Source organism: Megalobrama amblycephala, linkage group LG8 (assembly GCF_018812025.1).
Source record: "Megalobrama amblycephala isolate DHTTF-2021 linkage group LG8, ASM1881202v1, whole genome shotgun sequence".
NCBI classification, from domain to species: Eukaryota; Metazoa; Chordata; class Actinopteri; order Cypriniformes; family Xenocyprididae; genus Megalobrama; species Megalobrama amblycephala.
Genome location: NC_063051.1, coordinates 27,303,725 through 27,331,363, shown reverse-complemented (window position 1 = coordinate 27,331,363; position 27,639 = coordinate 27,303,725). Strand labels below are relative to the sequence as shown.

The window sequence follows — 27,639 nt, the reverse complement described above, 5'->3', positions numbered from 1 at the left end:
TGGCTGACGGGCATATACGTTCTGACATTGGCATGTGATTGCTAAGCAGTTGGCGAATGATAAAAGTGTGGTTATTAATATTAATTAGATTACGTAACCGAACGCAAGTTTCAGCCACGCCTTTGCGACTCACATGAGCTCCACATAGGCAACGTAAAGGAGTGCGGCCTGTCGTAAAACATCTACGAAGAAAACACACAGGCGCGCGCACACACACACACACACACACACACACACATACACACACACACACACCTTCAAGCCGCCCGATCCTGTGCAGTGGCTTTGTAACGAGCCATCGCAGTCCAATGCGATGATATTCGTCATATGCATCCGGGCTGTCAGGCTGATCTGGTTAAAAAATGAGTCAAAAGCCAGTTTGGGTTGTTGAAACTGACCTGGTTTAAATGTCAGTGGCGCTTTCAGTTCATGCAACATTCCTGGATTCGTAACCAGAACACAAGCTTCGGGTCAGGAGTTTCGACAGGCTGCTTTTGTTGAGGCAGGTGAGTTTCCGACTAATAGTAAACTGATTTATTAATGCGGAGATCTTATTAGTCTCATATATGCCGTTGCCATTTGTTATTATGATCTGATATTTATGAAATGACAAGTTTTGACATTAGTGGGGGTTTCAAAAGTGTTAAATCTAAATCTAAAATAAATATTTTATTCAAGAATATGTTGTTGGACATATCTTTACAGAATTGCACAAGTGTTGAATGTTTTGACACCTAGTAGTGTCTATCTAAATGTGGAGTCAGTATTTTTGTCTAGTATCTATAGCATACAATAACAAAACCTAGAGTTCTAGATCAACTCTTTTACTATGGCATCTATTAATAAAAAGTGCACAATATAATATGATATGGTCAATGCTGGAGTTAAAATGTAGTTTACATGACTTGCAGTTTCAAAGTCAGTAATATAATGTTGGCTCTGTGAACATGTTGAGTTGGCTTGAGATGATGTCATAGATCTCTGTTTATTTTGGGATATTTTTTCCTTCTCTCAGAGTCCTATATTGCACATTTACTGTTATCTGTGGCTTGCAAATATGCTTTTGGGAATTGCATCTAAGCGCGGGGCTGTTTTTAATATGTGCTCTATTTGTCGACAGGGCTTGGAAGAACAGAGGAATTTTTGGAATATCAAAAAGCTGCTGGTGGAAAGTGCCGGAAACGCACAAGTCCAAGTCATCTGGGATTCGTACCGTTCACATGATGGATGTGATTTCACCGTGCACAGAGGAAATGACTCGATCTGTCACCCTGGATTAACACAGACTCCTATTCACCCATTGGTGGGATTTGTGATCCACGAGCAAATGTGGCATTTGGGCAAACTCCTTTTGGCAGGATGTTAACGCCATGAGGGCTCGGGAATATTGATCACTTTATTATTGGGAAGATTTCTGCCTACATGCTCAAAGCTTGCAGTGCAGAATGGCATCGACCGAGAGACTGTATGAGGTTTGGATGCTGTACTGCAATAAGGTAAACAGCTTGCAGTGGATGCACTTTCATAGTTAATGCATTTAATTTCTCATGCACATTGCATCACTAAGCATCACCATATAATCTCTTTGCACATGAGAAGGAGCGCTGTTTTATTTATTTATTTCTTGTGCAGTGCATGTGCCTGGTACACTGTGTTCTATACAGTATGTGAACGCTCGTCATGACATCAGACTGCCCTCTGGAGAGATCCATTGATCTCAGGTGTTTGTCAATATTCATTTCTGTTCATTGATGGAGATTCTACCAACTCCCTCTGTGATGTCATGTAAAAGTGGAAAAAATTTTCCTTTGCGTTTTTCATGTAAAGACGACAACCTTGTCAAAATGATCCCTATTCACAAAGAAAAAAAAAAAAATACTGTATTATGCTGCCAGGCCTGTAGTTGGCGATGTCACTTTGTAAAGAAACACTACGCGCATATAAACTGAACGCATAATGCACATGCGCGTGGCATCACCATTTTCACAAATTAGTTTTTTTGTAGTTTACACAGAGACGATAACGGTATCGTTTTCAATAACTTGTACTTTTAGGCCCCCATAACTCCAATGCAAACTGGCATTCAGATCCACCTCCATTTAGTTAGCAACGCCCAACTTTATGATCCAATCAATTCCAGAGGACGAAATCAAGTCTCGTCCTACATTTTTTTTTTTTTTTTTTCTCATTCCAGAATCCTCTTCACTCAGATATACGTCACAATATGGAAGAAAAGTCTATTGCAACTTCCATTTCATGCCATATTTTCATGCTATATATATATATATAATATATATAATATTAATGCATTAATTAATGCATATTAAGGCAACATTTCTATTTATCTATTTTAAAGGGGGTTTTTTTTGTGGGGGGTTAGTTGAAGTGTTTCATCTAATATTTATATTTTACTTTATTTCAGCTTTATTTTAATTGGAGATTTTTAATAATTTTAGTTTTTAACAGCACTGTATAGCTGCAGACTGATCTTGGCGAGTAGTTAAACACAATAGCATACTTCCTTGTCATTGTGTTTTGTGTTGCCAGTACAGATCTTTAACTACTAGGTTACCACCACGCTCGTATTGTCAGATCCTTGTTGTTATTGAGACTGTTGTGATTATCAGACTGCGGTGAGGTTAGGTTGCTGTACAGGACATTTAACACTGTAATAATAATCCAGAACAAATGTAATAATAACACATTTTTCAGACCGTTATCGTTTCTACAAGAGAGGATATTTTGCTTCCTCAAGAGCCCAAGTGTCTGCAGTTGTCAGCAGTGTCTTGTGGGTCTGTCATGTCAGCGTAATACAGCGATTAGACCATGAGCCCCTCAGAGCCGCGGCTGTCCACAGGGACTCGGGACTTATCCAGATGACCCGTCACATAAAATAAGATTTTCCTGAACATTAGCCTTCGGTTGTGGCAGCGGGTGTGTGATTTAGGTCTAAAAGGGATAAAAAAGTTGGAAATGGGATAAAAAAAAAAAATACACGTTCACGTTTCACTGATCAGGTTTTAAATGATTTATCTATGGTTTATTTGAATAGGGACAGATACAATATACATAGATAAAACTGAACAGCCGTCCAATGCAAGTATCTTTGTGCTTGTAGCGAAGACTAATTAGCAACACTCGTCCCTAAAGCCGGGCACACATTTAACGACTAGCTTAAACATTCTAAGACTGTGCTCAACACACAGCGATTGTTTCCTGCGACTGAAGCAGATTTATATACTTTCACATGGAATTTGAACAACGACTGTAATCGCAGACTGAACGCAACTGGCTCTGACTGGACGCGTTTGAGCGCGATCAGTCATAAGTATCAATTTACATTCATAATCGGCCTTATAATCGTTAAGTGTGTGCGCGGCTTAAAGCGTAAATCATGATACGATGATAAAAGAGCTTCATGAAATATGATCTGTGATATATACTATGGAAGCTTGTTTCTGCTATGGAGTAAGAAATATTAAGGTAATTGCGACTTTTTATCTCAGAATTCTGACTTTTTTTCTCGCAGTTGTGAGTTTATATCTCACAATTCTGAATTTTTTTGTTGTAATTGCGAGTTTATATCCCACAATTTTGACTTTTTTTGTCGCAATCGCAAGTTTATCTCACAAATTTTAAGAAAAGAATCTCACAATTCTTAGAAAAAAAGTTAGAATTGCTAGGAGATATATAAACTCAAAATTCTTCTGACTTTTTTTTTGCATTTGCAAGTTTATATATCGTAATTTTGACTTTATTTCTCGTAATTCTGGAAAACAAAAATCAGAATTATGCAATATATACTCCGAAAGTCCAAATTGCAGTTACCTTTTTTACTTTTTAAACAAGCTGCCATAATAATCTGTGAACAACACTTTGGTTTCAGTTTTTAATCAAATAGTTGTGTCTTGACACTCTCACTGTGAGATGTTAAACCTGCCAGCTCGTCCTTAACATGATTTCCGTCATGAGCTGATAGTCAGAAGTCCACTGTGGTTTTGTTTGCTGCAAAAATGACCTTTGCTTTTGTTTATGATTCCCGCTCTCATACATTAACCAGCCTGTGATCTTCAGAACGCAGCGTGAAGTGACATTTCCTCTTAAGCACGTTAATGCAGCCTAATGATAACTGTTATGTCTGTCAGATTTACATTTATGTCTGTTAGATTAACATTTATGCATGTTGGCAGACATTACAACGGCTTTTGCCGTGTGTTTTGTGTACATGTGTTTGTGTGTTTCCTGGGACAAAATGAAATGGAGCCCAACCTGCTCAGCCTCTATATTTTCTGTTTTATCCGTTTACATAACATAGAGAACATAGCTGCTGACAAAAATCAATAATCTAACCCAGGTTCTGGGAACCTTTTGGTCTCGTACTGAGAGTCCATATTTGATTTTGAGTGGTGTTTTCCTGTTTAAACACCTGTATTAAGGTATGACAGCAAACCCTTCCCCTGTGTACACCTCTGTTTCCTGCTCTGCAGTATCTGAAGTATGGTTTTGTCCATTTTCAGTGATAACGTATGCCGTTCCATCAGATGAAGAATGAGACAAGCCCTATTTCTTAAAATCAATTTTATTGGAAAATATATTTGGCTGTAAAAAAAAGTTGTGGTTGCTAGGGTGTTGCTAAGGTGAAGCATTTGCTCTGGCGTTGCTAGTTTGCTCTAATTGGTTGCTAGGTAATCGTTTCTATTTATGACTCGAGTCCCTCCTTCAATGTAATGTTGCTTTTCATCTCATGGCAAAATTACTTTAATTACATTTTTGATTACCGTTCTTATCTTCCTTGAAGTCTACATTTTAAGACAGGTCTTACTTGAATGTTGTGACTATATACACTACCATTCAAAGGTTTGGGGTCATTAAGACTAACCTCTTATACTCACTGATGCTTCATTTATTTGATCATAAACAGTGTTGAATATGTTTATTATGTTCAAAGATTTGTTTAAAAGATATACAGTAAATGCATAGCTATTTGCTGAATGCTGGTGGTAAATGAGAAAGTATCATAGTGTTTGCCTTTCTGTTACTGATAATATAAAAGTAAACGCTGCAATACTTTTTCATATACCATTTACTTTCTGTTTCTTTTTAAAAACAAAAAAAAGAAAGACAAATGTAAGTTTAAGTAAAGACATCTTTGCTTGTTAGTATGGTTGCAATTGGATCATCAAAGGTCAGCAACAAAGACATTGGTTAATAAAGTGAGATTAAAAACAAGTATATTTGTGTAATTTTAACATTTAATTATTGCAGGTTTGAGTAGGGTTGTCAGAAGGACTGACTTCGGTACCAAGTTGGTACTACTTAAATTTAAAAAAATGTGACAATATCAGCATTTCCCCTATAGGATTTTGAGCGCTGTTGAGCAGATTCTTAAACACCTCTGATTGGCCATTGTGTTCATGTGCTCAACAGATATGTGCTCTGTGATTGGCTACAATGGACAACACTTCAAAAACATGTTGTAAATAGTGACGCTCTTCACCATCGCGCTTAAAAATAACTGTTTTCTATTGTAATATATTTTAAAATGTAATTTATTCCTGCAAAATCTGCATTTTCAGCATCATTACTCAGAAATCATTCTAATATGCTGATTTGCTCCTCAAGAAACATTTCTTCTTATTATTATCATCTTATTGTTTTTGCAGAAACCATGATTACATTATTTCAGGATTATTTGACGAATTGAAAGTTCAATAGAACAGCATTTATTTAAAATACAAACCTTTTGTGACATTATAAATGTCTTTATAACTTTTAAGCAATTTAATGCATCATTGCTTAGTAAATGTATTAAACATATTACTAAAAATTGTAAGCAGTACTGTACAAACCAAAATGGTAGCAGTGCCAGGAGTTAAAAGGGTAGTTAGGTTGATTATACATCAATGTTTAATTTTTAGTGATTTGAACAGACCCTAAACCTAACCTCAAGTATGAGCAATAGTAATAGTAATATTAGACTTAGCAAATACTACTAACAAGCAGCCTTTATTTGAAATTGTCAAAGTCTTGCATTTTGCAGTGATTACTTTTAGCATTAAATTAGATCCAGTTTGTCAGAAACTAGCAGGTCATTTGGTAATTTTCTCTTGGGTTGGGAGAGAAAAACACTGATGTTTCCAATTCAGTAATAAAATTGGTAGCTAGCACCTCCTAAAAAAATAAAATGACATTACAACCTCATAAAAACTATTATTGTCCAAATTGGGTTAGAGTCTCCATGATCAGTGTTGCTGATTTTGTGATGGAAACATCCACCAAGTGTTGCAACTTTGCTGTCTGCCTGAATGACAAAAATGCCAGATGGACAAATATCTACATGGCAGATGAGTGAATGAAACAGAGTTGAAAAGAACTGAAGGAAGAACCGGACAGACTGAATGAAGCTTGCATGATGAAAGTGCTCTCTTTTCATATGGTCTGTTTACTCAAGCTGTTTAATAGAAGCTGGTCTTTGTGTTTCCTGGTTACAGTCATGATCCCATAAACACACACATACGCCCCCTCTGAGATAATGATAGACTGCACAGAGTCACTGAACACACACACACACACACATGCTGGAGTGTGACAGCAGCAGTTGTCTTGTGAATGGGATGGAGCTACTTGTGTGCTGACCTTTGACCCAGTTAAGACCAGTGATTATCAGGGCTTGTCCTTCAATGATGGCTATAAACGGCTTTTACATGGCCGTGCGCTATTTATACACATACACACACGTACAGTACTTATCCATTAGTCCCATTTAAAGAGGCACAATTATGATTCTTGATGATGCTTAGCATTATAAAGCTCTTTGAGATCAGGTCAGAACTTCTACACAGTACACACCTGTGCTGTTACTCATAAAGCAGATGTTAATGAATTGAATTTGCCTGCACATCTGTAGATCGTGAGCTCCATAAATCATCTTGGCTGTTTTCTTTTGCCTTGTTATCCTTTCACCATCTCGTCTGGTTTGCAGGGAACTGCAGGATGTATACACACACACACACACACGGCAAGTGTGAGGGAGAGGAGATAAGGACAGCGGGATACAAAATTAAGTGTGAGAGAAAAGTTAGAAAATCGAGATAGTGGGGTGAGAAAGAGAAAAATGTGTTAAAAAGAGAGAGAGAGGGAGATTGGAAAGCACAGTGCTGTCTCACTCACAAATACCCTCTTTCCTCACCATGGTAACAGTCCCTATCCGATCCTCGCAGGAACTCGAGGTCCTGTTGTGAAGGATTATTTGACTACTGAAATGCACAAGATATTAGACGAGAAAGAAGAAATGCAGAGACATCCGTTCAAATGATCAAGTCAGATCATCTTTCAGGGTTTAAAAACATATTTTTATGAAAGCGTTATGCGTTTTTTGCAAGTTATGCATTAATATCAGTGTAATTCCTGTGAAGCTTTAGCTGGTGATGGCCTGAGTTGAAGGATATAACTTTGCATAGGCAGAGATGGTTAACGCTCAAGTCTTGTGCTAAAGCATGGAGGTTGATGTGTAGGTGTTATTTGAAGTAGTGGCGCTGTTCCAAAGCCTAGATTGAGTTGCCCACCTAGACAGCATTTTCTTTCAAATTTTTTTTTTATTTTTATTGATATTTACATTATAAATCACATATAACAATGCCCCAACCCTCACCAAATATCGTCCATACTGTCCATTAATTCAGAAAGGAATTGTAAGTAGAAGAACCGAGCATACACATATATGTCAACATACATCAACCTCCAGCCATATATAAAGAGACACATGCACATACACTCAGAAAAAAAAAACAACAACCAAAAAAAAACAGCCAATAACAGGGCATTATTTAAACAGACTTACAAACATAGTCAATAAAAGGGTGCCACATCTTAAAAAATTGTTTTTCTGAACCTTAAAGGTGCCATAGAATTGAAAATTTAATTTACCTTGACTACGGTGAGTCTCAAACACCATTGTTTCCTCCTTCTTATGTAAATCTCATTTGTTTAAAAGACCTTCGAAGAACAGGCGAATCTCAACATAACACCGACTGTGACGCAACCGTCGGGATCATTAATATGTACGCCCCCAACTTTTGCATATGCCAGCCCATGTTCAAGGCATTAGACAAGGGCAGCCAGTATTAACGTCTGGATCTGTGCACAGCTGAATCATCAGACTAGGTAAGCAAGCAAGGACAATAGCGAAAAATGGCAGATGGAGCAATAATAACTGACATGATCCATGATATCATGATATTTTTAGTGATATTTGTAAATTGTCTTTCTAAATGTTTCGTTAGCATGTTGCTAATGTTCTGTTAAATGTGGTTAAAGTTACCATCGTTTCTTACTGTATTCACGGAGACGAGCCATCGCTATTTTCATTTTTAAACACTTGCAGTCTGTATAATTCATAAACACAACTTCATTCTTTATAAATCTCTCCAACAGTGTGTAATGTTAGCTTTAGCCACAGAGCACACAAAAAATGTTGAGCTTGTGTTGACCACAACCATATTTCAGACATTTAACAGAAAACCTATTAAAAAAACTCAACTCATTTCTAGGCATTTGGACTCATTCCTTCTGCACCAAAGTCCCTTTCAAGGAAAGTCTGTTCACTCTGCGGCCGTATATTTGCGACGCCTCCAGGCAGCTATTTTGGGCATCCAAGACCAAGTCCTATCTATTTGAATGGGGGAATCCTGAAATCTCAAACTGCTTGGCGAACTCACAATTAAATAACATATTTCAAATCAGCAACAAAATCTGACATAAATGATGTTTCTTATGCCCATATAGCGTTAAAAAAGCTTATTTTTCAGGCTAGATAAGCCAATGCACATGTGCAGTCCTAAGCCTCAAACGGCAGCTGAGGTGACGCAATGACTTTATCAATCAGCAGTTGGCTCTTTTACTTAGAAGGCGGGACATATTCCGCCATATTTCGCATTGCAATTTCTCCTATTCATAACTAATAGGAGTGAACAGTCTTTGGCTGCACTCTATGTATGTTCTTGTTAGCTTAGCAACCATGCTAACACAACAATAGGTGCATCCCAATTCGTGTACTTATGCAATATTCTATAGTGCAAGTAGTGTGTTCACACTGAAAATTACAAAAAGAAAAATTATACATTAAATACCCGGATGATGCACTAAATTAATGGAAAAAACAAAGTGTAGAATGTTGGACACTTCATGCACTCGACTGTCGCAGCTTTAATTACATAGCGGAGGGAGAGTGGGAGGGGGGATCAGACTCCATTGTTAAATGACAAAATAACCTTATACAATTCATGCAGTACATGGATGAGTGCATAGTGCATAAGTACATAGTGTATAAGTGCGTAGTGTGTCGTTTGGGATGCAACTTATGCCTTAGAAGGCTGCTGCCTATGTAGACAGCAATACAAGTTTGAGAGGTTTAAAAATGTGCTTGTTTGCTAGGCTTGTAAATGCATGTTTTGTTTTGTTTTTACAAACTGAGGGGTTAGACAGCATTATTTTCTGTGGAAATTGACAACATCTCAAGCCTGAGCATGTTATTTCTTGAAAGAGGCAATAACAGATATATTAAATGCTTACAGGAGAAAGAGAATATCCTGCATACTAGAAGTCGATTATTATGGCAAGTCAAATGGACAGGATGTCTAGCCCATGTGATTAGAGTGAGCTCAGTGTTGTGGCTGTAAGTCATATGCCCGGCATTAGTGAGGGTTTGGTTTGCCCAGCCTCTTTGCCAGAGTCTGTGAATACATAACCATTTTTGAAAGAAGCCTTAGGGATGAGACTGTTAGTACTAAGTAGTCATTTTTCAGATGTTGAAGTTTTTAAAAATCACAATGAAATCAAAATTGACAATTCTTATTTTTAAATGGAATATTGCAGTGCTTATTATAAATTAATTATCCGTGCACATAATTTTTTTAAAATTCATGTGCCTTGTAATTTATCAAAATAACTTCCCCACTCTTTTGCAGCAACATCTCTGATATTTTGTATTGGCGTGAGCACGGGACAACTGTCACTCACATGAGATCCACCAATAACAAACCACAACAATCCCATCAGTTTCCAATGCGCAAAGTCAAGTCCCACCCTACATTTGTTCTTGTTCGAGAGGCTGTTTCACTCTGATATTCGTCAATAGGGAAGAAAAGATTATCGCAACTTCTATTTCACGCTGACTTTAAACTGTAATCTACACACTGATTTTACCAGAACAAACAAATCAAGTAATAATATTATCATGCAGGACTCATTCGGGTGTGCAGGTTACAACAAAATAGTTTCCCCCAGGGCATGCAATACAGCACGCACAGCATAAAAGACTACTTAGAGTTAATGTTTAGTGCTTTAGGAAGAAAAACCACTTTAAATGGCAACTTGACATGCATGAGTAGGAGAATGTGACTGAATCGACCCACACCCTTCTAGCCGGAGAGGGCATCAGGAGCGAGGCAGTGTCCGTTCTGTGGCGTGAGCTCTAAATAAACAGGGTGTGCCACCTTTGGCCAGATCCAGACATCTGTGTCTTGCCTCTGGATCCCAAATGAATGGGGCTTTTCTTTTCCACACACACATAAACACATTCTACTTTTCTTATATTCTCACTTTTTTGTGTTTGAAAAAGTCAAAAACAGACTCTTTTTGTGTTGTCCATGTTTCTGAGTTGTCAGCTGTTGAGAGTTGTTTTTTGGCATGGATGTGCATAGCTGTGTTCTGATGATCTCACCGAGAGGAATTTTTGAGCATGATTTCCTGTTCTGGATTTCTGAGTGTAACAGCTTAAGCATTGAACACACAAATAGCCTCATTGAGTCGTGACACAGTCCAGTCACGTCAATTAAAGCGTCACGTGTTTCATAAACTCATTAGATTGCCGCCAGCTGTTGATCGAGATTTAATTCTGACCGTAATAATCGGGGTGAAAGGGTTTGTTTGTGGACGTTCCTAAGGAGCGTTGTTCTAGGTCAAGCTACTCTGTTTTCTGGAATGTTGGAATGTGTACCAGGTTGGCGATTCCCGTTTGAATGTGGTCAGGCCAGTTTGTTAGTCGTCAGGTGTCTCGTGTTGCACCTGATATAATCCACCCACTAACCTGAAACATTTGGACACACCTTAGATAACTGTTGATTAGCTAAATGCATTCCTTTAACTCAAGGTCATGGGTTTGATTCCCAGGGAATGCATGAACTGATAAAATGAATATGGGTCTTTTTTTTTGTCCAAAGGCCTTAATAATAATAAAAAACAAAGACATGACATCCAAAGTATGTAAAGTAGTACAATTAGATCTCTTTTATTGAATCCAAAAGGTTTTAATGATATTTTGCTACATATAAAGATATTTTAAAGATTTTGAAGGATCAAAAGTCATTCGGTTTAACCGTCTAAAGGCCAATACAGCCATTTAATTTAAATTTTTTATTAAGGCATGATTTTATAACATCATATATCAACATAGTGCAAAATGGTAGTAAAATTATGTGAAGTTGTTTCTTTGTTATGAGAAAAAATGTCCAGAAAAATGAATTTCATTGATGTCATTTGGAATAACCAATATAAAGGGACCATTTTGGATCAAGTCATGCGGTCAATATCATGTGACAGAATGTGACATGATTCAAACACCTGCAAAGGACCACATGGTTTTGAAGCATAGTAACTATCTTTTCACTGTTTGAAAAATTCATGTTTTCTCTTGCTCATACGCATGTCCCGAAACATCAGGTCATTCGGTACAACCGCTATAAAACATGGAAAATGCTGTAATATTTTAAAAACTTGTACTAAATATAAAAGGTTTGATTGTCCTTTTGCTAGCTAGCTAGTTAGCTAGATATTAGCATGTTAGCATTGTTTGAAAATATCGTCATTCGGTACAACCAAAAGTTTTATTCAGTAAAACCAAAATTTTGGTTAAACCGAATGACTTTTTTGGTGACAAATTTTGTCCATCTTGTAAAAAAGGATAAAAGCAGTGTTAATTGATTATAAAAACCACATAATCTCATTGTTAACACTGAATAAAACTTAAAAAATAATTATATTTCCATTATGTTTTTTTTACACTTTTAAAAACCTTATTCGTCAATGACCCATACATGAATACAACGCAAGTCACTTTGGATAAAAGCATCTGCATGCAAATACTAAGGCACATATAGCAGTAGATTGCATCTCCATGAATATTTTCTTTCATGATTAACACCTTCCATTTTCTTTCTTTGTTGTTTTCTGAAACCTATAGAAGGACCCGGACTATCTGAAACTCTGGTTGGAGATCTTCATCGGCTCCTATGAGAGATGCCTGGATGTGGATTTCGAGAAACCGCCAACCAGGTAGACTTTACTGCGGTCTAGCTACGTTCATCAATCAATCTGATCTTCTCACAGATGCACCTCATGAAGACAGATCAGGAATGGGGTTATTAGTTTGCAGGTTCTTGTGACAACTCTTCAAGGGTTAGTTCACCTAAAAATGGAAATTCTGTCAATAATTGCTCACCCTCATACTTTCGTTCATCTTCGGAACACAAATGAATATCTGAGAGCTTTCTGTCCCTCCATTGACAGCCTACACAACTACCACATTCAAGGCTCAGAAAGGTTGTAAAGACATAATTAAAGTAATCCATGTGACTCTAGTGGTTTAACCTCAACTTAATAAAGCCCCGTTCACACCGTCACACTGACTTTTTCGCTGCATGTCGCTAGTCTCCTACTGTGAAGTCGCTTGTGGGCGTTCCCAGTGCTGTTGCTCTTATATCATTGGTAGACAGCACGTCTGATCATATCTATAGAAAATGTTGAAATATCTGAACTTTTGTCGCTTGTCTCCCGTCGCTTGACACGTCTACATTCTGTCGGCAACGGTCACTGTCGCTCTTGTCGCCGGAAGTCGGCAGCGCTCCATTGAAATGAATGGGATCCTGTCGCTTTGTCGTTGCGTGCCGCTGGCGGTGTGAACGGGGCTTAAGTGACGCAAGTGCTTTGTTTGCACAAAAAAAACATTTACCCTTTTATTTAAAAATTATTAATCTCCATCGCACATTCATGCAACGTCTGCTCTCACGTCAAAACAACACTCATGTGTTGTGGTGCTCTCATGAACGTGTGTTGGAGATTGATAATTTGTAAATAAAGTGGTCAATTATGTTTTTTTGCACAAACAAAGCTCTTGCATCACTTCATTAAATTGAGGTTAAACCACTGGAGTTACATGGATTGCTTTAATGATGTCTTTACTACCTTTCTTGGGCCTGAAATTGGTAGTTGCGTAGCTGTCAATGGCGGGACAGAAAGCTCTTATATTTCATCAAAATTATCTTCATTTGTGTTCCAAAGATGAACGAAAGTCGTACGGGTTTGGAGCGACATGAGGGTGAGTACTTAATGACAGAATTTTCATTTTTGGGTGAACTAACCCTTTCAGCTTTTTCTTGATTAGGGTCTTGCATATCAAGACTTTTGACTGTTAGCAAGTCTGCTCCACTGACTAGTCAGTTTTGAAAATGTGTAGTTGTGCATCCTGAATCACTTGGATTCCCTGAAACTGTAGAAGCAGAGACCGTATAGGGCAGAGATGGTCGTCTGGTACACATATGAATTGGAGAAATCATAACACTTAATATGGCGGCTGTAGCCATGTGTGTCTGTGTACATGTGTATATGTGTGTCTGTGGATAATGAGCCATAGTTAATGGATGCCCTGCCATCAAGGTCATGTTATGATGCAAGTGAGCGGCAATACAGAGAATTCAGTCTCTCTCTCTCTCTCTCTCTCTCTCTCTCTGTCTCTCTGTGTGTGTGTGTGTGTGTGTGTGTGTGCGCGTGTGCGTGCGTGTGTGTGTGTGTGTGTGCATGAATGCATGGAAAAAATAAGAGAAGGGAACTAGATAAAAGGGGGGAGGGGGAAGAGATTTACAGAAGGACAGACGGAGAGAGCGAAAGAGGGTAAGTGTTGAAGGATTTATGTGGCGGTAGTGCAGAGTGTGTGGCATGAGAAAATCACTCTGGCTCTCCCAGCTGTGGTCATGTGATCATGAAGTGCTTAGACTGTCAGATGACATTACGTAATGCAGAGCGAGAGGAGAGCCAGGAACCGACAGACAGAGAGAGAGAGAGAGAGAGATTGGATGGTAATGGGTTTATTTGCCTCTCTCTCCTTCACAGCTGTGCTGCTCTTACACAGATCTGCTTCATTACAGTACAGTTCTCTCAGTCTTTGTTGCCTTCACATTCGTGATTGCAGAATTACAAATGCCAGAGTTGCTATAAAGTAGTCCGTTAAAAAATGACAGCTATGTCATCAGTTGCTCATTCAAAACCAATATGCTCGTCTTCATTTTCCAAGCAATTACACTGTAATTTTTTTTCTTCAAAGTTGAAAATAAAACAAAGAATAGTGGACTGTGTTTTACAAGAAAATACTATTTCAGTCTTTCTACTTCAAAATTTCAAGTTTAACTGAATGTGTTACTTGCTGTTTCTTTGCAATTAATTGTGAAATTTACTAGCAATTTCTGAGTGAAAATTGTTTTGTTTATTTTTATTTGGTAACACTTCACAATAAGATTCCATTTGTTAAAATTAGATTAAAGGGTTAGTTCACCTAAAAATGAAATTTCTATCATTAATTACTCACCCTCATGCCATTCTACACCCGTAATTCCTTCGTTCATCTTCGGAACACAAATTAAGATATTTTTGATGAAATCCAAGTTTTTAAAAAAAAATTTAATCTCCCATAGAAAGCAACGTAATTGACCCTTCGCAGGGAGTTTGATTGACAAGCATTCTAACCAATCAGAACGCCGAATCCGCCATTTTGTCCGACAAAGCAGTCAGGAGTTAGAAGATTAACCTCGGTGGAGTTAAACTTGAAAAATGTTGTATATTGACGTCTCTACGCGTTTGAAACAACATTCCTTCTCATGTTCATTCATGTTTATTTGATGCTATACATGAACTAGTAGTAAGAGATGATCGGTTTACGAGCCTCTTGAGCTGAGGCGCTACAGCAATCTGTCACGACACATTAAAGAGCCACAAAACGGTTTTTATTGTTTGAATTTTTTAAAAAACTACACAGTTTGAAAGCTGGGACTTTGTTTAATATCATAAGTAATCTGCTGTCCTGTCTGTCGACGTGTTGTCAGTATCCTCTTTGCTCCACGATGTATTTTTCACTGCGTGTGGCGTGACAGCGCCACGGCTTGTCGGACAAAGCAACAGTAACTAAGGGGGGCGGGTCTTTGCGAAGGGTCAATTACCTTCATTCAAGGTCCAGAAAAGCATTAAAGACATTGTTAAAATAGTCCATGTGACTGCAGTGGTTCAACCTTAATGTTATGAAGCAATGAGAATGCTTTTTGCATCACACGCGTGCGTTGTGCTGCTCATGTGAACAGCGTCAGGCAATAATCGTCGGCGTTCTGATGTAGAACCTGGAAGCGCTGAACGTAAACAATGAAGGAGATTTACACAGAAGAGAAGATATTGTTGAATAAAGTTGTTATTTTTGTTTTGTTTTTGCACACAAAAAATATTCTCGTCACTTCATAAAATTAAGGTTGAACCACTGCAGTCACCTGGAGTATTTTAACAATGTCTTTAGTACCTTTCTGGGCCTTGATGTTGCTGTCTATAGGGAGCTCAGAAGGCTCTGATTTCATCAAAAATATCTTCATTTGTGTTCTGAAGATGAATGAAGGTTTTGCAAGTGTGGAACCACATGAGGCACATCCGTCTTTTGCCCATAATGGTAAGGGGCGTGGCGTTTCGTGACAACGTGTTCCGGACAGCGAATCACAATACACTGGGCCAGCTAACCAATCTGAGCCCATTGCGTATTTCTGAGGGAAATAGAACTTCATAGGGGCTTCATAGAACCAGGAACTCAACAGAGCGTTTTTAGGAGAAGGGAAACAGGAACCACTCCTTTAATGAATAGATCATTTTTTCAGTGTAGTTAAGGATCACAAAATGACACCATATAAGTTTCATACTCAAAACAAATGGACCATTTAAAGTTGCCCTAGAATCAAAAATTGAATTTACCTTGGCATATTTGAATAACATGACATACAGTGAGTTTCAAACTCCATTGCTTCCTCCTTCTTATGTAAATCTCATTTGTTTAAAAGACCTCCGGAAAACAGGTGAATCTCAACATAACACAGACTGTTACGTAACAGTCGGGATCATTAATATGTACGCCCCCAAATTTGCATATGCCAGCCCATGTTCAAGGCATTACACAAGGGCAGCCAGTATTAACGTCTGGATCTGTGCACAGCTGAATCATCAGACTAGGTAAGCAAGAAAGAACAATAGCGAAAAATGGCAGATGGAGCAATAATAACTGACATGATCCATGATATCATGATATTTTTAGTGATATTTGTAAATTGTCTTTCTAAATGTTTCTTTAGCATGTTGCTAATGTACTGTTAAATGTGGTTAAAGTTACCATCATTTCTTACTGTATTCATGGAGACGAAAGAACCGTCGCTATTTTCATTTTTAAACACGTGCAGTCTGTATAATGCACAAACACAACTTCATTCTTTATAAATCTCTCCAACAGTGTGTAATGTTAGCTTTAGCCACGGAGCACTATCAAACTCATTCAGAATCAAATGTAAACATCCAAATAAATACTATACTCACATGATCCGATCCATGCATGCAGCATGCATGACAAACATCTTGTAAAGATCCATTTGTGGGTTATATTAGCTGTGCGAACTTTGTTTATGCAATGTATATAGAGTTGAGAGCTCAGGGGGCAGGGAGTGTGGGATTTAAAGGGGCCGCAGCCTCAATCGGTGCATAGTTAATGATGCCCCAAAATAGGCAGTTAAAAAAATTAATTAAAAAAAATCTGTGGGGTATTTTGAGCTGAAACTTCACAGACACATTCAGGGGACACCTTAGACTTATATTACATCTTGTGAAAGAACATTCTAGGGCACCTTTAATAATAGTTTTGCACTTTATAATGGTTTTGCAGGTTGGAGGAGACGCCCCCTGTCATGACGCTGCTCCCTGATAACATCCTGCAGGTGTTGCGTCTGCAGCTGCTGCAGTGTGTGCAGAAAGCGTCTGAGGGGCTGGAGCCCGAGCAGCAGACGTTAGCCCTCCTGCTCCTCAAGTTCCTCATCGTCATCTGCAGGTCAGACTCTGAGACGTCACACCAGTGTCCTCCTGATGGGAGAAAACTTTATGACCAAGAAAAACACATTGCAGAAACCGTCTCTTATGAAAATATTAAGTGTATCGAAATTCAGTGAAAACAGAAACTGGACACCAGTGCTCCTGCTGAATGTTTCATGAGTTCTCCGATCACCTGCTGCTGAAGGTTCATGTATGGTTTCCACTTTCAGTGACACCTCGAGACTTTTCATGGTCTGACAGTACGATTCCTCGTATGGCAGCTGCTGCTCATTTGTACACACACACACACACACTCTTAAGGACACTCTTAAATAAATGCTGTTCTTTTGAACTTTCTCTTCATCAAAGAATCCTGTATCATAGTTTCTACAAAAAATTTTTTCAAAACACAACATTGATAATAATAAGAAATGTTTCTTGAGCAGCGAATCAGCATATTAGAATGATTTCTGAAGAATCATGTGACACTGAAGACTGGAGTAATGATGCTGAAAATTCAGATTTGCATCACAGGAATAATGTTTAAAAATATTATAATAATGATAATATAACTAGAAGACAAGTATTTAAAATTGCAATAATATTTCACAATTTTACTGTTTTTACTGTATTTTTGATCCAATAAACTCCGCCTTGATGAGCAGAAGAGACTTCTTTCAAAAACATTAAGCAATCTTACAGGCCCCAAACTCCTGGGGCAAATTTGTCTTCTTCAGCAAACACTTGTCATGCACGTCCATTCAGAAAAATGTTGTTGTAATTTGTCCACAAATGCACACACACACACACACACACACACACACACTGTAGCGTCAGCTCTATGTCGAGCTTTAGCAGCAGTCAGTGTGTGATGTATGGCAGGGGAATCTCTCTGACAGCTAGATCTAATGGTCCTGTCATACGGCGGTCTGTCCAATACAGTTTCAAACACGCATGCACAGTTTCTCCACCCTGACAGCTGTGTGATCTGTTTGACAGGAACCTGTCAAATGTGGAGGAGATCGGCGCCTGTTCCTACATAAACCACATCATCACCATGACGACGCTTTATATCCAACAGGTCTGTAACTCCCTCTAAAACCATGCTTTCTGTTTATCCATTCTTCCATTTCTTTTTTTTCTTATTTTGTCAAAAACTGTCTTGTTTTTTCCTTTTCCTCTCCTACCCCCTTTCTTTTCTTTTTCCTCTTCCATTTCCTTCCTTACTCTTCCTTTTCCTGTCATTTTTTCCTTTCTTTTTCCATTCCTTTGCATTTCTTCTTCCCTTTCCTGTCATTTCCTCTCTGTTTCCCTTTCCTTTCGGTTTCCTCTTCCCTTTTCTTTCCTCTTCCTTATTTCTCGCTCATCTTTTTTTCCATTTTCTCTCTCAGTTCTTGTCCTTTCTGTTTCCCTTTCCTTTCCTCTTTTTCATCCTTTTCCTGTCCTTTCCTCTTCCTTTTCTTCTCATTTTTCCTCTTTCTTCTACAAAGAGAGACATTCTCATGTCATTTCCACTTCCTTTCCTTTTCCTTTTCCCTCTCCCACTTCCTCTTCCTCATTTCTTTCCTCATTTCTTTTTTGTCCTCTTCTTTTCCTTTTCTCTCCTTCCTTTTCCTGTTTTCAGCTCTCTTCCTTTCCTTTTCAATTTCTCTGTATTCCTCTGCCATTTTCTTTTGTCTTTCTTTTTGTCTATTTCCTCTTCCCTTTCTTCTTCCTCATTTCTTTCCTGTTTTCTCTTTCCTTTCCTCTACTGTACTTTGTCCTCTTCCTATTCCTTTTTCCTTTTCTTCTCTTCTTCCTTTCCTTTTTTCTTGCTTCTTTTTTCCTTTTTTCTCTTCTCTTCTTCCTTATTCTTTCTCTGTATTCCTCTACCATTTTCTTTCATCTTTTTCTTCTTTTTCTTCTTCCCTTTCCTATTCTTCATTTATTCTTTGTTGTCCTTTCTGTTTCCTCTTCCGTTCCCTCTACTCTTTTTTTTTGTCCTTTTCCTGTCCTCTTTTTTCCCCTTTCCCCTTACTTTACTCTCGTCTTCTTTTTTCTGTTTTCATCTTTCTCTTCCTTTCCTTTTCATTTTTTTCTATCATTTCCTCTTCTTCCTCATTTCTTTCCTGTTTCCTCTTTCCTTTCCTCTACTGTACTTTGTCCTCTTCCTATTCCTTTTCCCTTTCCTTTTCCTCTCTTCTTCCTTTCCTTTTTTTCTTGCTTCTTTTTTCCTCTTTCCCTTTTCTCTAATTTTCTCTTTTCTTCTTCCTTATTCTTTCTCTGTATTCCTCTACCATTTTCTTTCATATTTCTTTTCTTCTTTTTCTTCTTCCCTTTCCTATTTTTCATTTCTTCTTTGTTGTCCTTTCTGTTTCCTCTTCCATTCCCTCTACTCTTTTTTTTGTCCTTTTCCTGTCCTCTTTTTTCCCTTTCCCCTTACTTTACTCTCGTCTTCTTTTTTTCTGTTTTCATCTTTTTCTTCCTTTCCTTTTCATTTTTCCTCTCATTTCCTCTTCCTCTTCCTTATCATCTTCCTTTTTCTCTATTCCTCTACTATTTTCTTTCATCTTTCTTTTCCTCTCTTCTTCCTCTTCCTCAGTAATAAAGTAAATCAACAATTCTGTCTCTCTATTTAGCTGAAGAGTAAGACGAAAGAGAAGGAGCTGGCTGATCAGACACAAGCTGAGGAGTTTGTCCGTCACGCTTTGGCCTTCTGTGAGAGTCTGTATGATCCCTATCACAACTGGAGGCATCGTATTCACGGGTGAGATATGCAACCAATTCCTCCATTGTTAATCACTTTGTACAAGCACGTACTAATCCAGAAGTTTCCTCACGCACACTGAATAGGGCATTATTAGGCTGCTAATCTGCAGAATAAACCAGTGTTGTTTGGAGAGCTGGAATGTTTAAAATAGCTTTGTAGAGTCAATGTTAAATGAAAATCATTTACTGAAAAAGTAAATCATTGACTTTCTTAATATATATTCCCGGTCCTCTTGTGAATGATTCGTCAGTGCATGTTGTTTTAAAGAACAAAAAGTTTATATTTCTAATCTTTCCTCAAAATGTTTGAACTTTTCACCTCTGAAATAACTTCACTTAGAAAAACATTGCATTGTCTGCAGTTAAATGCTTTGTAAATGACAGGCAAGTGAAGAATAACTATGTGAGGGTTTATGTTACAAGTCATGGTGTATATGTTGCTATATGTGCTATGTGCAAACCCAAAACACTCAATCCAGTCCAGTTCCCTGTTATTCAGTAACATGAGATACACACCGTCAAATGAGGCGAACACATATACAGTGAAAAACACAGCTGTGTTTGACCAATAAACACATGTAGTCTGGTTCTACAAGTTTTGTGAATAGCTTTTCTCCTTCTACTGAGTGTCTCTCTGTGTATGTGTGTTCAGGGGTTATTTGAGGGCAGGTAACATAGCTGGAGAAATTAACCTGGGCTCATGGCACAAATAATTTACGTTATCTAACATTTTATATCTGTCATAATGTTTTATGATTTATTGTTTATTTTTATTATTAATTATTTAAAGTAATATATTATGATTTAAACAATCAATATTTATATTATTAAAATATTAAAATAATCCAACTTAATATATGATAGTGTTTCCCAAACTGGGGATTGCAAACCCAATGAGATTTTAATTTTAAAATAAAAGCAAAATAAAAATGCAATATTTTATTTGTTTACTTGCATGTCATGTGACCATTATCTGATTTCAGAGAACTGTGAGCATTAAAATGTGATACCTAGCAAAAAAAAAAAAAAAAACCTTCACCAATCTCTGCTCTATGGCATGATTCATGTGTGTGATATTATATTGACGCTAACTGAAGTGTGAGTAATGGGTCTGTTTATCTGGTTTGTGTTTGTTTGCTCTTGCAGACAGCAGCTCAGTACTGTGGAAAGAAGCAGACAGAAATTTAAAGCTGCACCGCTTACTGTAGAGTTTGTGCCCTTCTTCTACCGTAAGTCTATCTCTTTGGATGAACCCTGTGGGATGTGTGGTTTGTTTATTTACTGATCAAATCTGCTGTTTTATCATTTAGCCTTCAGCGATGGCACATAACCAGCTCTCTCTAAACAAAGCAGTCTCAGTGTTCCTGCGCTTATAACCTCACACTGCTTATCTGTATGTTAATGGCCGAAGCCAGAGACATAAAGTGTCACTCTTTTTCTGACTGTACCTGTGCATTAATGCAGTCGATACTTAACTTTTAGTCTGTAGAACTGAGGAACGTATGAAAGATGTTCTGTACTGAAGAGACAGAGGATAGAAAAGTCTAACAGGATGCGTACAAAAAAAATAATTCAGCATGTTGTTGTTGCCATTTGTCATTTGCATAAAAAGCAGACACCTCTTTATTCATATTTGTGTGTGTTTCAGAATGTTTTCAGGAGAGTGAGCACCTAAAGGACAGTCTTAAATGTTGCCTTTTGCACCTGTTTGGAGCCATCGTCGCAGGTGGACAGGTGAGCTCATATCCACAGGTGTGTGCCACTGCAGCAAAAGAGTGATGAAGTTTTAGATATAATGATAAAGTGACTTCTCAGTTATGGTGGTAAAATGATATTTGGTTTGCAAATAAACATATAAAAGACATACTTCCTAGTTCAGTTTTTTGTGTCTCTTTTAATTGGTTAGTTCACCCAAAAAATGAAATTTTTGGCATTAATTACTCACCCTCATGTCATTCCAAACCTGTAAGATGTTCTCTCAACTTTGGAACGCAAAATAAGATATTTTTGATGAAATCCGAGAGTTTTTTTTTTTTTTTATCCCTCATAGGTAGCAATGAATATTTCACCCGAAAATCTGGGTCCACCCAAAAATTCTGTCATCATTTACTCCCCCTCAAGTTGTTCCAAGCCTGTATAAATTTCTTTGTTCTGCTGTACACAAAGGAAGATATTTGGAAGAAAGCAGATCTCGCACCCAATTTTTTTTTCCTATTGTGGTAGTCAATGGGGGGCGAGATCTGCTTGGTTACAAACATTATTCCAAATATCTTCCTTTGTGCACAGCAGAACAAAGAAATTTATACAGGTTTGGAACAACTTGAGGGGGAGTAAATGATGACAGAATTTTCATTTTTGGGGTGAACTATCCTTTTAAGGTTGAACCACTGTAGTCACGTGGACTATTTTAACAATGTCTTCACTACTCTTCTGGACCTTGAATGATCGTAATTACGTTGCTTTCTATGGGGGATAAAAAAAAAAAAAACTCTTGGATTTCATCAAAAATATCCTAATCTGTTTCCCAAAGATGAACGAAGCTCTTACGGGTTTGGAATGACATGAGGGTGAGTAATAAATGACAGAAATTTAGTTTTTGGGTGAACTAACTCTTTAATGTCTCTTTTTCTCAACAGCGTAATGCTCTGCTGGCCATCTCGCCGGCCACAATGGAGGTGCTGCTGGGAGTGTTGGGTACAGGCGAGTGTCTGAGCGGAGGTGGAGATGGAGAGGATTGGGACAGCGAGGCTCCAGACAGGAAGGCCCTGTTGACGCTGGGCTGTTTGAGGGAGGTGGTGCACCGTCTCCTGGCCAGCAGCTCCGATCAGAGACAGGTGGAGATCAGCTCCGTGCTGGAGAGCTACTTCAAACTGCTCAACTCAGACCCCGCCGCCACAGCGCAGGTCAAAGGTCGTCCAACACCACCCCACTCTCGGCACTGGGAGAGCCGCTTTGTGGCGTTACAGGTGAACATGCTCGGTGAGTAGATCTTTAAAGAGCACCTCTAATGCATTTTCAACTTTCTTTAGTGTGTAATGTTGCTGTTTGAGTATGAAAAAGGTCTACAAAGTTACAAAGCACAAGTCCCTCCAAAGGGAGCTATTCTCTATATCAGTGTGCACTGTTTCTGAACTTCCTGAAATGCCTCCATTGTAGTCTTGAGCTTTCTTCCAGGAACGAATACGTCACAATATTAAGGCATAAAGGCATAAAGACATATGTTAAATAGAGGGGCGAGGCCTGGTTGAGTAAGTTAGTACTAGTGTGTTGAAACTCACGGTTATAGTAAGGGGCTTGACATTTCCAAAACACTCAAAGCAGTTGACCAATCACAACACACTGATCCAGCCGAACAATCAGAGCACATTGTGCTTTTCTTCATAGATACAGGAACTAAACAGAGCGTTACTGACAGACTGGGAAGAGAGGTGCTGCAACAATGTCATTTACATGAAAATGTGTTTTTTGAACATTCAAGCATGAAAACCCATTCTAGTAGACCCCAAAAACAAAATCAAGACTTTGTAAAAGGGAATTATAGGTCCTCTTTAATCGTCTGCTCTTGACTACTGTGCTGTTCTGAAATCCTGTTCTCCATTTCACTCAGAAACCATTCAGGATATGTTTGAGTGCACCGACCGGCCAGTTCTGCAGGCCATCTTTCTCAACAGTAACTGCTTTGAGCATCTGACCCGACTCTTGCAGAACAGTAAGGTGAGCTCCTCTTACAACACTACACTACATTACACTGCATGCATTTGGATTTACTCAGTTTTAAGTCAAAATAGAGCTCAACAATGACTTTGTCAGCTCCCTTTGTTTTGGAAGCATTCATTTCAGAAAAATCTCTCGAGTCTTGAAACCTTCTAAGCCACTCCGAGATGAATCAATATTTGATTCAAAGCAAAAAAGTATTTGAAAATCAGAAAAAAAGGCCTGTGGGGAAAAAGAATTTATACTTGGTGTCTCTTATTAAGGAATGAATGAACGACTATTCCCATGAGAAATTATCGTGAATACTTTATTATTTGGGTTTTTGTGTCTTCTTAATATATTTTCTTATCATAAAACACCTCTGCTGTCTTTTATGCTCTAATGCTATAACTAGCATCTCATGTTAACTAACATTGTTCAGGTAGCTGCTAGCTAACTTTATCTATACCGTTTAAAAGTTTGAGCAAAGAAATTAATACTTTTATTTAGCAAGGATGCATTAATTTGATCAAAATGACAGTAAAGACAATTATAATAATACGATTTCAAGTAAATGCTGTTCTTTTGAACTTTCTATCTTCAAATAATCTTGAAAAAAATTTTTTATTGCAGTTTGCACATGAATAAATTACATTTTAAAGTATATTCAAATAGAAAACATATTTGAAATTGTAAAAATATTTCACAATATTTCTGTTTTACTGTGTTTTTGATCAAATAAATGCAGCCTTGGTTAGCATAAGAGATCTTGTCATATTGTATTACCATTTTTTTAAACTATAGTGAATAAACTGTAATAATGAATGAAATGTTCCAGGTGTCTGAATACATTTTGGTGTGACTGTAATTATCTAACCCTAAAGTGAAAGTAGTGAAAGTACTTTAAGGGTGCAAATTAATTCCCTAAGGATACATATTATTACCTTAACGTACTAATATAATATGCATTAGGGTTACAGTAAACATGGCACTAAGGTGTACCTTCACAGACAAGCTGAAAGATAGAATTTGACACTTTATTTTAACAGTGTAGGAATTCAGCAATTAAATGTGATTCTTTAAACATGAAGTTAACAACCTTAAAGCATAAGGTTAGGCCTGATATGAAAGACTGATATATCATCTCTAAAAGAAGTTGTGGTGATTTTGAAGTGGATTCTTGAGCTCTATTAACACTAAAGGACTTTTACAGGATGTTAATGACCTTCTGCCTTACACATTACAGTGTTTGACAGGAACATCCGTGTGTTCGAGTGTGTTTTAGATCCTGCCAGAATCTAAAGATAAATGTGTTCATTGTCGTTTAACTGACTGTGTTCAGTTGCAGGATTTTCTTTGTGTGTTTATGCACATGAGAGAATTTGTCTCGCCAATCAGTTTCTTTTGTAAATGTTTACAATCCTGTGTTTGTTTTTCTTTGCCTTAAAGAACAGTATGCTGTGTGCTAAATTATGTTCCAACTGTCTCTTTAGTATGCTGTATGTTGCTATTAAAACTGTCTTACTGTGCTTATATAGTTACCACTTTACAGCATGTACACATATCTAAACTGCAGCACTGCCTTCTATCCATGCATGTTTCTGTCTTTTTAGCGACAGAACACTTAGGCACTTAGGGTCATGACCTTTGAGCTCCTACCTTTTAACCTTAACCCTTTGCCCTTTCCTCTCATCTGACCGTCTGTGCTTGCTGCGGTCGGCTTCGCCCGGCAGCTGGTTAACGCTAGGTGCACAGCTGCAGACAAGGACCAGAAAGATTTAACCAACAGGTTACTGACAGGAGAGAGTGAGATTCAGGTACCGCCCACCTGCTTCCTGTCACCCCCCGCTCACCACGCCCCCCCCACCCCCGCCGCCCGCACAACCACTCCAGGACAAGACCACACCCCTCTGTCGCTCACCTGAGCAGGGTTACTATGAGTCAAAAAAGTCCCATATAAACTTGCAGGGGTGGGTAATATACTGGTTGAAACAAGCACATTATTATTATTTTTAAAAAAAAGTTGACTGTGGCTGATATTATGTAAATCACATGCTGTATAATACATAAATATTTAAATATAAAATCATTTAAATATTATGTAAAATATAAATAATAAAAATATATATATATTATAAAATGTATCATATCTTATGAACAATCCAATATAATAATGGGAAATAATAATAATAATAAAAAAAATATTTAAGACATATACTATAATTATAATAAATAATATAATATATTATAATAATATATTATAATAATACAATAATATAAGACATAATATAATTATATAAATTGCTGAAATTAAAACTTACTTTTAGAAGTTATACTCAGAATTCCATATATATATATATATATATATATATATATATATATATATATATATATACATACAGTCCAGTCCAGTCCAAAAGTTTGGAACCACTAAGATTTTTAATGTTTTTAAAAGAAGTTTCGTCTGCTCACCAAGGCTACATTTATTTAATTAAAAATACAGTAAAAAAACAGTAATATTGTGAAATATTATTACAATTTAAAATAACTGTGTACTATTTAAATATATTTGACAAAGTAATTTATTCCTGTGATGCAAAGCTGAATTTTCAGCATCATTACTCCAGTCTTCAGTGTCACATGATCCTTCAGAAATCATTCTAATATGCTGATTTGCTGCTCAATAAACATTTATGATTATTTTCAATGTTGAAAACAGTTGTGTACTTTTTTTTTCAGGATTCCTTGATGAATAGAAAGTTCAAAAGAACAGCATTTATCTGAAATACAAAGCTTCTGTAGCATTATACACTACCGTTCAAAACTTTGGGGTCAGTAAGAATTTTTATTTTTATTTTTTTGAAAAGAAATTAAAGAAATGAATACTTTTATTCAGCAAGGATGCATTAAATCAATCAAAAGTGGCAGTAAAGACATTTATAATGTTACAAAAGATTAGATTTCAGATAAACACTGTTCTTTTGAACTTTCTATTCATCAAATAATCCTGAAAAAAAATATTGTACACAAATATTTTGTACAATTGTACACATTAAATGTTTCTTGAGCAGCAGATCAGCATATTAGAATGATTTCTGAAGGATCATGTGACACTGAAGACTGGAGTAATGATGCTGAAAATTCAGCTTTGCCATCACAGGAATAAATTACTTTGTGAAATATATTCAAATAGAAAACAGTTATTTTAAATTGTAATAATATTTCACAATATTACTGTTTTTACTGTATTTTTAATTAAATAAATGTAGCCTTGGTGAGCAGACGAAACTTCTTTTAAAAACATTAAAAATCTTAGTGGTTCCAAACTTTTGGACTTTTGGACTGTACTGTGATATATATACAGTACAAATATTTTGTACAATTGTACACATTAAATGTTTGTTGAGCAGCAGATCAGCATATTAGAATTATTTCTGAAGGATCATGTGACACTGAAGACTTGAGTAATGATGCTGAAAATTCAGCTTTGATCACAGGAATAATTTACATTTTAAAATGTATTCAAACAGAAAACATCTTAAATCTTAAATTGGAATAATATTTCACAATATTACTGTTTTTACTGTATTTTTGATTACATAAATGCAGCCTGGGTGAGCAGAAGTGACTTTTTTAAAAACTATAAATAAAATAAATAATATACAGGAACATTTTTGCTTGTATTACCCACCCATACTTGCATGCATTTTTCGCACCATGACAACACAGAGTTTCACCTCTAAATCTATTGTCACCATTCAGTAAGTGGTCAGCCCTGTTTCATTCAGTACTTCCTTGTTTCGGTATCAAAACATTTCTGCATTTAAAGTGCTGTGAATGTGGAGGCTTGTAATGGAGTGGTCCTTAGTTTATTTACTCAGTCATGCTTTCAATAATCATTTCATTCTATTTATTTTGCTTTGCTCGTTTCCCTCCCGTTTATCCTTCGCCTTTCCTCTGGTGGTATGGTAACAGGGTTGGAATGCTGTGACCTCAGCAGCCTTGTGTTGCCCGTGGATATTATCGGCCTATAGCTGTGTGTGCTTATCG

At 37.2% G+C, this 27,639-nt stretch overlaps 1 protein-coding gene across 4 annotated transcripts in view; it reads left to right on the top strand.

Moving 5' to 3' along the window:
- Window positions 1-201: 201 nt before the first annotated feature.
- Window positions 202-27,639, top strand: part of nbeal1 (neurobeachin-like 1) — a 73,049-nt gene continuing 45,611 nt past the window's right edge. For 2 of the 4 annotated variants that reach the window (XM_048200283.1, XM_048200282.1), the window contains exons 1-10: window positions 203-506; window positions 1,121-1,496; window positions 12,239-12,330; window positions 17,006-17,167; window positions 18,148-18,229; window positions 19,767-19,894; window positions 21,043-21,125; window positions 21,545-21,630; window positions 22,533-22,875; window positions 23,504-23,610. In XM_048200283.1, coding sequence (XP_048056240.1) covers window positions 1,446-1,496; window positions 12,239-12,330; window positions 17,006-17,167; window positions 18,148-18,229; window positions 19,767-19,894; window positions 21,043-21,125; window positions 21,545-21,630; window positions 22,533-22,875; window positions 23,504-23,610 — 1,134 coding nt within the window. In that variant the 5' untranslated portion in view covers window positions 203-506; window positions 1,121-1,445. Of the gene's footprint in view, window positions 507-1,120; window positions 1,497-12,238; window positions 12,331-17,005; window positions 17,168-18,147; window positions 18,230-19,766; window positions 19,895-21,042; window positions 21,126-21,544; window positions 21,631-22,532; window positions 22,876-23,503; window positions 23,611-25,322; window positions 25,407-27,639 lie in introns of all 4 variants that reach the window. The other 2 variants (XM_048200280.1, XM_048200281.1) reach the window with 2 other exon arrangements.